The following is a 12,178-nucleotide window of genomic DNA, read 5'->3' on the forward strand; positions in this document are numbered from 1 at the left end:
AAAAACAAGATGGCCCCTGCACATGCTCAGTAGTGAGCTTGGAAACCATCTTGGGACAGGGCATGGAGCCTCCCTGGAGAACAGGAAGACTGGAGTCTGCGCAGTAGCGCACTCCTCTTTCAACAAAACAAACCTGTAATTTAGTATTAAATATAACTATTCAAAAAAATATACGTAGTACATTAGCATACCATACAATATTAAAATATCTATAAACTATATTTTCATTATATATTAGTGCCAGCTAATGTGTTTTCAACTGTTAATGAAAATTCATTATAAGACATTGGTTCTCAACCAGGTGAAAACAGTACCCATGGAAATACTCACTGTGACAGTCAGGGATAGTATTTAAAACATTTTCTGCAATTGCTGGGTGGGTCGGATCACTCAGGTAATAAGGGTCTGTTCATCATTCCTTAAAGTAGGTAAAAATATTAATTTTCACCTACTTTTGTTTAACTAAAGTAACGGGGCTATTCATAACATTAGTAATTATTGCAAGAGATATCACGGATAGCTCCTGATTACCCTGCGGTCCCGATATAGTCTGCAGTCTCCATATACTAATATGGGAACCTTCATTCATCAAGCTCCAAAAACTGAAAGTTTATGGAGGTTGACTGCGGGAACTGGCGCCATGTTCAGCGAATGCCCTGTGAGCACTATTAGGCTGATCTTAGTGACTGCAAAGATCAGCTACTGACACATCAGCCCCACCCCGAGACATGCTCTGCATTAGGTGGAAGGAAAAGGGTTAATGGCTCCGGGAAGCTGTATTGTCAGTGGGGTGTGTGTGTGTGAGGGAGAGGGATTAATATCAAAATTTTATAGTCATTCAGAGTGTGGAAGGTGCAATACTTCAATGGGGATTTTTGGACACTGGAGGGGGAGGAGGGTGCTAAAATAGTTAAATAAATTTAAATAAGAAAATCTTATAAAAAATATAAGAAAATAAAATCAACAAATTTTGATGATCACTTTGAAAACAAAATTATTGTCATTTAAGTGGTCAGACTTACCCAAATTCTACCTCTTTCTTCCTTCTAAGGAACATAACGGAGCCATAAATGATCAGTAGAAGGATCATTAAGCTGCAGATAAAGCCAAGCAATATCAAGTAGGGGCTGCCATTTCCTGATGCCAGAGTTGACGATGTTGCAGATGCAACCGAACCTGAAAACAAATAGTAAAGCGTTGTCAACGTTTCAGGTTTAATAACTTTAATCCTGATGACAGTTATTAAAGCTGAAACGTTGACAAGAGGGATTATTGGTGTAGAGCCACCTGCATTTTTTGTGATCAAACAAGACCTGTGAGTGCCGCGGCTTTCCACTGCCTATATATACTGTATGTATATATATATATATATATAAAGTTATGGTCACTTGGGCCAAAAGAAAGCACTCACCAGTATCAGTAAAATTAAGTCTTTATTAATTCATCAGGGTAAGTATCACAAATCGACGTTTCGACCCCATATAAATCGTATAGCCAATCTTAAGTGACTGGAGATCTGTAACATCTCTAGGTAAAAGCGAGTTTTGTTTCATGAAACTCTCAAACATTGCATGAATGCACACTCCCGAGAAATGCGAGACCCAATTACAAATGCCTATTCGCGGTAATTGCCGCTAGTGTGTGCAATTTTTCTACAATATGTGACCTGGGAGAAGTGCATGAAAGAGGAGATCCCAAAAAGGAGACAACTTCGTTAGCAGAGTCATATAGAAGGCTGTTAGTGGGCATAATTAAAGTACTGGAGGTTTTTAAAAAGTGCAGTCTATGTATTATTTTTGCAAAAACAATACTCCTATTATAGCGGAGTTTTGCAATGCGTAAATTTTTTTTATCGGTGGAATGTAACAAGAGAGTTACTAGCAATATCGCATTTCGAAAACCACTGTGGGTAGCAAATCTAGTTTAGAGAAGTGATGTTATTTATAATTTTCGCAAATTTGTTGGCCAACACGCTGGAATCTGCAGCATTGCGCATGTGCCGGGAAAGAAGCAGAGCATGCGCATTCATCAAAACCACAAACAATTCCCTCATGTAGTCGCTCCGTGGAGGGGGAAGAGAAGCTTAGGTTAATTAATCAATTAAAATATATCATATTGTTGATCTATTTGCTTACACATATCAAATAAGTAGTTATAGTTAAAGGTTCAATTGAAGTGAACTGTGACGAAGGCTCCTGCTCACTAGTAACAAGTAGGCCAAGGAATAGGAGGAGCTGGAAAACACCGGTTCAAATCCTGACAGTGGCTGCCCGATAGGATGAAAATCCTGACAGACGCAGGTAAGTATGCTAACCTCCCCCCTATGGGTGCCTATCCATAACCACCCCCCTAAAAACGTAACGCTAACCCCGATAACTGCCCTAAACCTAACCTTCCCCCCCCGCGGCTAACAGGATGGGTGCCTCGGACTTACCTTGTTCGGGCACGCGTCGTCCTGGATTCCGTTTGTCAGGATTATGAAAAGTTTTGATATTTCGACGCCTATAATCCGACGCCAGCATTCAGCTGTCGGGATTGTGACCGGCAACTACATGCCCTGGAAAACATGGGAGGTCTTCTCATACATGGGTGGGCTCTAATATCCCTCTCTCCTAAACCTTCTTCTTATGAGAAAGCTATTTCTACTCCATCATGCGATAGACAGGAGCAAGAAAATCTGATTAATGTTTGCGAAATGTGAATGATACATTAGAAAATATCGCATTTCTTCTATTTTTGTTTGCAAGACAGAGATTATTTGATCTTCAAGAAAAAGAAAATTATCTCAGTCATCTTTCACGAAAAACCTTTAATTTCCTGCTTAACACATATGACTGATTCTACATTATCACATTTACGTATTATGTGATAAAGAAGTCAATCACATTTTTTATGCGAAATGCAGTTTGATATATCAGCCCCAGTGTCAAATGGCTGTTTTGTGCATTTAAAAAATAAATAAATAAAAAGCAAACTTTTTTCGTTTAATCACAAACGAATTAAACAGTTAAAGAAAGGAGATTTTTTTTTTTTTTGGCAATTTGAGGCCACTTTAAATTTTTTCAAACAAATTTATAAAAATTAAAAAAGCAATTATTTTTAATTTAAAAAAAAAAAACTTTAATTAAATTTGGAATACCTAAACTAACAAAAACAAGTTGATTTTGGGCTAATTTGAGGCCATTTTTTTACCACGATAATGACATGTAATTATTGGCCCTGTGAAGCTAATTGAAAACTTCCAACTGCCTAAAAAGTCATTGGGGGGGGGGGGGGGGGGGTTCTACATGACATTTTTACCTTAAAATAAAGAATTTTCCCTCTCGTTTCAAACCTTTAGGGGGGTGAGCACGAACAAATGAGAATTTCACGTAGAAAATCAATGCGAGTTTGGAATTGAATCTTAAGTGTAATTCACTGCCTGCCCTAAGACCCTGGAGATGCACACTGTCTGCCGCCTGTCCCAACCTCGGCTACATCCCTGGAGATACACCGTCTGCCGCCTGCACTGATCTCGGCTACGTCCCTGGAGAAGCACTGTCTGCCACCTGCCCCGGATGTCGGCTACGTCCCAGGAAATGCACTATTGATTCTTTTACTGAAATCTATAACTTGCTCAATTAATAAAATAAAGTTTAAAAAATAAGTAAAGATGTCTTGTTTAAATATAACAGAAACACTGTGGAAGGAATAAGGGCAAGGCATGGTAGGGCTAAAACAGGGGTGGGGAACCTTTTTTCTGCCGAGGACTGTTTTGATATATATAAACTTATTCGTGGGCCCGATGCAGGCCACACCCCTCCGTGTGATGTCACACGGAGGCGATACCACAATCGCTGGTGATTACAGCAATGCCTGGAGCATCCAGAGGATGCTTTATGGGCAGTGGTGTAACCGTCTGAAGCATCCTACGGACGCTCCAGGTGGCACTGCTACATAGATGCTGGCTGCAGGGTGCCATTCTAGGCACCTGCTAGCAGATGAGGCTAGCAGAAAAAAGCTCTGAGGGCCAGACCAAATGATTCCAGGGGCCTTATACGGCCCCCGGGCCTGAGGTTCCCCATCCCTGGGCTAAAAGAAGCTTTATCCTTAAAAGGTCAATAGAGAGTAGTTTAAAATGGTGTACATTATATAATCTGTTGGAAAACATAGACGGCCTGATTGAGAGGGGCACATAATGTTGATACTAAACACAAGCAGTCTATGTTTTAAGTTTGTGCATATAAATAAATTGGGGTCACCCTTCTGAGGATTAACACATCCAGACCTGGTAATGGGGACTCAGACCCTGATGTGTGACAACATCCTTGTATGAACTAAAAATTAGCTTTCAGTATTATTTACATAATACATAGATGGGCTCAAATGAGCTGTACATTAACATAATACCTAAAAGTCTAAATAATTGATGGGATGTTCCTAGTGTAACAGTAAGCTACATGTACAGGTGCCTTTACTTTTAACTGGTATGCACACCCAGACCACAAACCTATAACATACTATGCAAGGCATCTGGTCAAATAGGCTATGAAAATATGAATGGGCATGTATACATTTAGGGGTAAATTTACTAAAGTGAGAATTTTTAGAAGTGAGTTTTAGAAGAGATGTTGCCCATTGCAACCAATCAGATTATCTTCTAGAAGGTGCTAGTTAAATGTTAAGTAGAATCTGATTGGTTGCTATGGGCAGGGCCGCAAGTAGGGGGGGAGGTGCACGTGCACTGGGTGTGCCGCTGCACCTGCTGCCAGTGTCCTCCAGTCCGGAGCCGCAGGGAGGCTCCAAGCCGGACACCCGCTGAGATTTTATTACCAGAGGGCGCCAGGCTCCTTCCCTGCAGTTCTCTCATGAACTCCAGCTTCCGGCTCTCCCCACGGGCATTATTGAGAGACATCATGACGTCTCTCCCATAGTTCCGAGGAGCAGCCGGCCGGACCGGACGGCGGAGCGGGGTTTAAGGTAAGTAATATTTTTATATTTTTTCTGTAAGCGGCACTACAGGGGTATTACCAAATGGGCACTACTACAGGGGCATTACCAAATGGGCACTACTACAGGGGCATTACCATATGGGCACTACATGAGCATTACCATATGGGCACTACTACCGGGGCATTAACATATGGGCACTACTACAGGGGCATTACAATATGGGCACTACTACAGGGGCATTACAATATGGGCACTACTACAGGGGCATTACAATGGGGGCACTACTACAGGGGCATTACTTTATGGGCACTACTACAGGGGCATTACTTTATGGGCACTACAGGGGCATTACCATATGGGCACTACTACAGGGGCATTACTTTATGGGCACTACAGGGGTATTACCAAATGGGCACTACTACAGGGGCATTACCAAATGGGCACTACTACAGGGGCATTACCATATGGGCACTACATGAGCATTACCATATGGGCACTACTACCGGGGCATTAACATATGGGCACTACTACAGGGGCATTACAATATGGGCACTACTACAGGGGCATTACAATGGGGGCACTACTACAGGGGCATTACCATATGGGCACTACTACAGGGGCATTACTTTATGGGCACTACAGGGGCATTACCATATGGGCACTACTACAGGGGCATTACTTTATGGGCACTACAGGGGCATTACCATATGGGCACTAGTACAGGGGCATTACCATATGGGGCCTACTACAGGGGCATTACTTTATGGGCACTACTACAGGGGCATTACCATATGGGCACTACTACAGGAGCATTACCACAGGGGGCACTGCTGAAGGAGGTATTACTATGGGGGAATTACCAGGGGGGGCACCAAATTACTGTCTTGCCCCGGGTGACAAAAATCCTAGTTTCAGCCCTGCTATGGGCAACATCTCTTTTAAAACTCACTTCTAAAATTCTAAAAACTCTCACTTTAGTAAATGTACCCCCAACAGTATATGCACTATGCAGTAAAATCATCAACACATTGTACACATGTTGAATATCTGGGGCTGGACATCAGAGCTGAAGAACCTTAACTCACTGCTCAGTGATCCAGAGGCACAGGGGAGACTGGATTCCTGGCCGCGGACAGAGCTGGAGCCTGTCCCATGGTAGATTAAGGTCCACATGGGCCTGAAGCTGAAATTTAAAAAAGGGCCTATTGTGTGCACCCAACGTCCCACCCCCGTCACCACCCACAAATGGCACTACCTGTCAATCAATATTGGAAGGGTCTGCGTACACACTGCGTGTAGTCTGCGCACCCTTACCCGGTCACACTGACTAGTTTGCGCACGCGCAGTGCGATGCATATGCAAGCTTATAAATGTATACCTGTACATATACAGTATATGCACACACACATACATTATGTATGTATGTAAAAGCAGAGAGAGGCGTACTCTGGGGACTGGCACAATATAGAAATAAATATGTGGTGACAAGTACTTTTTCTACATTGTGCCCGTCCCTGTATATATTAACTGTTTCATTTTGGAAAGCACCAGGGCATCATATACTGAATTGACTGAATTACTTAAGCGTTCGGCGGCAGCAGTGTGAGGTGACAGGAAAAAGGTTTTCCTTTCAACGCTGTCAGTCTCCTATGAGCCTATTTTCAAATGGGGCCTGGAGCCACAGCTCTGAGCACATGTGAAGTCTCCATGCAGGCCCACACTTGTCCTGACCCATGTGCTGAGAAGATTCTCGCACTGTGCTAGAGTCTGCATGCAAATTTCCTCCAGGAAACTGGCACTGGCCAAAAGGTAAGTATGTGCAGAGTTATCGGTATAGGCCCTTGGCTGAGGAGCTTGTGTGCACCACACCACCTGCCCCCATTATAAATAAGGGCATGATTCAGATCTGGGAATAGAACATATTTGCCTAACTTGAAAAATAATTTCAGGGAGATTGTGAATGTAGCACCTATGAGCGCAGCGGTAAAGTGGACGTGTACTGTTACATCTGAGAGGTGTGCCATAAAATTGCAGGGACAGTGCGCGCAAGAAGGCACATTATGCCACACAGTAATGCCCATTACACATTATGCCACACACTAATGCCTCTAGGCACCTAGAGAATCAAGGTACCACTGACAATTATAATGATTACTGTATTAGGAATAAATATTAATTTTACTATAAAACACTAGTCCTGCTGCTAGATCAGGCTTAGGCAATCTGCCTCATCAATTATAACATGAGTTTGCACAGAATATAATACATGCAGCATATTACTGTCTAATATGCATTATAAGAGTATAATGAATTATGATCATGTCCAGTGATGAAATTATGATGGACATCTACATAGAGCATATTACTGTGAATGTTACATCCAACAGATGTTTTAGACTGTGAAGTGTAATTAATGTGCATCCAAATACTGTAAATAATAATAATAATAATAATAATGAGAAGAAAATACACTTCCCCTCATCAATATTAACTGAATTACCCAACATGTTTGCCGCATGCTGAAATGGACTAATATAAAACGTATCAGTTGCAGTTACCTAATTTCCTAACTATAATAGTAATATAATAAAGAAAACTAATTATAAGTAAAGTAAATAATAATCACAACAATGGGCCATAAATGAAATATCAAATTTGAGAAATTAAATATTACCAATACAGCAGTGTTGCCCGTAAGCAAATTATCATATAATAAAACCTTGTTAAACATAGCATCTGTAGCATCTGTAGAGTAGATTATAAGGAGCTTCTCACCATTACTTGGAATAATCAGCTGCACAGCTTGGCTATATGGACCATCACCTCCCACTGTGTAGCAGGCAACATATATAGTGCAGGTGGCATTAGCGGCTTTGATGGGAATAGCCACTGTAGTTGAATTGGAAGTCCTACTATATGTCACTTCCTGGGGGAAAAAAGCAACAAATAAGCAAAAAAACTGCAAGTTTTTATCATTAAAACATTATATTTTCCTGACCTGAAAGGAAGATCACCATGAAATTATCTGAGATCAGATTTGCAGGGTCGGATTAACAATGGGGCCTGGTGGAGCTTCAGCTCCAGGCCACCCCATGAAAATAGGCCCACAAGTCCTGCTGCAATGCATACTGTGTTGACAGGAAAAAAAATAAATTCTTTCCTGTCATCACCACAGAATTCTGTAGCCCCGTCCATTGTAATCTACTGGCCGACAGAATCATCTCCCATTCCACCTCCACTCCCCGAAGCCCAGCCTGCCCTCGGGCCTGCATGAAGCTCCACACCCTAGCTTTCCAAAACTCTGCCTCGGGCCATCCCAAAGCCCGTCCTCAGTTGCATTACGCTTCATCTCAGAATCGCATTAAGCTCCGCTCCCCGATACTGTATACCATGGAATGCCCAAAGCTCTGCCTCCGGGTGATCTAAGCCCCACCCATTCACCCCATAGCCCTCCCACGGCAACTGCCCTGATAGTTACCCCTCCCTCGCCAATTGACCTGGCACTGCAGCCGAACACTTGTGAGAAAAAACTCAGAAAAGTCTACTTACAGTAATCAAAGGTGGGTGTAATATCTGTCATCTGTATATGTGTGTGTGATTGTAATATGTGTGTGTGATTGTAGTGTGTGTGTGATTGTAATATGTTTGTATGATTGTAGTGTGTGTGTAATATGTGTCTGTGATTGTAATATGTGTGTGTGATTGTAACATGTATGTGTGATTGTAATATGTGTGTGTGCTTGTGTGTGTGTGATTTTAATATGTATGTGTGTGTGTGTGTAATTTTTATTATTTATATTGCTATTATTGAATACTTGGCAATAACTTACTAAAACACAGCGCTAAAACTGAATGAGTAGCAATGTACAACGGTTAAGTCCACATTACCAGCGCCTGTTATTTATTTATGGAAAGGCTCCTCTGAAAGAACCATAATATAACCATATATATATATATATATATATATATATATATATATAATGAATACATGCACGCAGTGGTAAATTGGGAGGGTAAAGGAGCTTGAGGCGCCTATAAGGGGACAATTCTTGTCTTGGGACCAGATCTGGGAGTGCAAGGGGTGGCGAGAGGAATGGATATAAATTTGCTACTAAATGTGAGCAGTGTGCTGTGTTGTGTATGAGGTAGTACAGAAAAAAGTCTGATATATAGGTTAGATACTAAGAGCTCTATTTAGCAAACAAAAACAATAATCTCTTCTCTGCCATTTTTGCTGGATAAAACCTTTCATTTTGATTGTCACTATATAGAAAAAAGAAGAGTGCGGAGATATCACTGATTTCTCCTTCTATTCTTTTCTCTAATAACAGTGCTACAACCCCGATAGGTTTTAATGGGGGCTTCACACAAACTGTATTTAATAAAATGAGAAAAGTGAAGCTTCTCTTTAAAGCTGGGTACACACTGACACATGAAGCGGCAGCTGCGGGGAAGGGGTTGGACGCACCCCCGACCCGGCCCCCGGCCAGCGGGACCCGCTGCTGTCTGGAAGATGATGGTCATTCAGTGTACAACGAATGACCATCACCTACAGATATATCTGCACATCACTCTATCTGCAGATATATCTGCTAGGTGTGTACCCACCTTAACACAAAACACCATCTCAGGATAGCGTTATCTGTGCCCTCAGGGTAGATAAGCAGGAAGGGAATGTTTTCTTCCTGGTCTCTTCCATACCATGTAGCATCCCCACCATGCGCACAAGGTACATGCCTTTCATCTCTGCGAAAGACGGCAATGGGTTTCTTTAGCTCCTCGCCAGGACAGACCTTTACTGCTAGGTCTGTCCTGCCACATAAAAAAAATTAAATATTGAGATATAAGGAAAGCAATAAACAGCAAAGTTTTAATGCCACTTTTAATTTTCCTTTTTAAATAGAGCCCTAAAAATGTAATCAAGGGGTTGATTTTTCAAATGCATATTTTTGCAAGCTGCAGTGATATTAATAATAATAATAATTATATACAAAAAAATCCTAGTAAGTGACTTTTTCTATGAATGGTCCAGTATTACCATTGCTGATATTTTTTTTTTTAAAAGGAACAGCTAAATAAAGGCAGTTCATTTATTATTTTACTGCAGTGACTAGGGATGTGGGATGAACACTTATAGAAATATGGCAATAATCAGTAAACAATTAATTTTTTTTTTCTTTTATGAATCTAAACTATTCTAGCAGTCAATGAAAGGCAGTCAATAGTGTTCACACCCTTTCACACAGACAAAACAATTACTTTTTCTTATAATTGCTCCACTATAGCCACACCCATGACACAGGCCTCACCCACACCAGTTATGCCCCCACATCACTAGTTACACCACCGCAGCGACTGGCACACTCCCTGCAGCGGCACACAATAGGCCCTTCATAAATGTCAGCTCCATGCCCATGAGAACATTAATCTGGCACTGCAGATTTGGTGTGCTTGGCATTGATACTATGTTGTTCAAATTATTTGTGTTTCAACTTAGAACAGTGGGATCTGTGTTGAGTAACAATAGCAAAACATGGTCATTTGGAATCAAAATATTTAGAATTCCATGTAAAGGAGTTGCAACAGTAATACATCGTATGCAGCCAGTATGTGTGTAAGACAGCATATACTAGCCAATATATGTATCAGTGATTCAGAGAAGGGCAAATAGCAACAGTATAACACAGGGATGTCACCAGACCCCGTAGTAAAATCTGAGTAGGATAGTCTTCTAAGCTCCCGCTCTTGTCTCACCCACTTGTATTGTTACTGGTAAACATGATCCTACGGATCTCATAAACCCTTTTTCTAATAAAGTGTTTCCCTCTTATATCACCTGTAGTACTGTAGTTTCCATTAGAGAAATGAGAGACCATCTGTTAATTTTGTAATGTACAGTGTACAGGAAGCCACATAAATAAACACAGACAAAAAGGGGTGCAATGCAGAGTTGGCAGTAAGGTAGACTGTTTTCTCCCATATGTAAAGCTGTATGCATCTGGAGATGCAGCTGCCTCTCTGCGTGCAGCATATAGACCTGGTATAGTCATCATCATCAGTACTGTATGTCACTGCACCTGCCCTATATTAGGTACAACAGATACACTCCATAACAGGTGTATATTCACTTACATGGGCCACATTTGTGTGAACATGTGCTCACTGATCTGTGCTTATATAACACCCTGTCACACCCTGGTTCAGCCTCATCTGTAGTTAGTGTCACTGCGCCATTCGCTGAATACTCTCCATACGGCATTTGCATGTGTTAATTCTTTGAATTGTTATACTTCTCTGTAAAAGTTATGAATATCTACTTAATTAACATACAAAATGCTAATTTGTGGAAGCGCCTACTTTCAGTATACTTGAATCCATAAATAGTCCAGTGATTCTTTATTTTGTTTTGTTTAATAGTTAAATCTAGTGATGCTTCTATTTGTATAAGCTCCTGTGAATAATATCTGTATAATCGCACATCATTGTCTCTAAACAGTGAGTTCTGATATCATCACTTCAGGGTTCACTGGGAAAACATGTGTATTATATAGAATTATTATTATACAAAATATGAATAAAGTATTACATATATTGGAAGGTATCTTATATTTATGTCACCAATGTAAAATCACTTAGAAAACACTCCTCTGTGATTTCTAATATTCATATAATCTACATTAGCAAGTTCATTGTGCAATCTATAATAATACTTCCTATATTGTAATTACTTCTATGAACAGCAGACTAAGGGGTCTACCGCGTGCATAAGCCACACTCATGGTAGCCCTGAGATCATGTATTTTTTAAAGGGATGCAAACAAAAATATGCGATTTCAGGGTGAAATTAAGGTGTTTAATCGGGGTGACTTGGGGCCTCATTTATCAATGAGCGATATTCTTGTTATCACTCGTTACTAATTTTAAATGGTGTTAGAACCAATCATCTCCTAACTGTCATGTGGGTGAAAAATGACACGAGCTGATTGGTTGGAGCACAGTTTAAGATTACTAACAAGTGCTAACAAGAATATCACTCGTTGATAAATGAGCCCCCAAGTCCCTGGTGTGGTATTGCTAGCGTTCAGTTGCAACAGCACATCTCAGGCATCACCAGCAATTAATTCAACCACTAAATCTAAAATACCGGCTAAATAAATGTTCAAAGCATTTGTATGTACATTTACATAATATACCATAGAAGGTGAGCATTAGAGCAAGACATGATCATTTTCTAGCAGAGGCTTCA

The 12,178-nt window shown here is 40.8% G+C and overlaps 1 protein-coding gene across 1 annotated transcript in view; it reads right to left on the reverse strand.

Moving 5' to 3' along the window:
• MERTK (MER proto-oncogene, tyrosine kinase) overlaps nt 1-12,178 on the reverse strand; it is a 120,289-nt gene that overhangs the window by 35,210 nt on the left and 72,901 nt on the right. The window contains exons 9-10 of the mRNA XM_088477379.1: nt 7,708-7,858; nt 1,023-1,176 (exon numbers count right to left, since the gene is read on the reverse strand). Coding sequence (XP_088333505.1) covers nt 1,023-1,176; nt 7,708-7,858 — 305 coding nt within the window. The remainder of the gene's footprint in view (nt 1-1,022; nt 1,177-7,707; nt 7,859-12,178) is intronic.

Source organism: Taudactylus pleione, unplaced genomic scaffold, assembly GCF_031769625.1.
Source record: "Taudactylus pleione unplaced genomic scaffold, aTauple2 ptg000201l, whole genome shotgun sequence".
Lineage (NCBI taxonomy): Eukaryota > Metazoa > Chordata > Amphibia > Anura > Myobatrachidae > Taudactylus > Taudactylus pleione.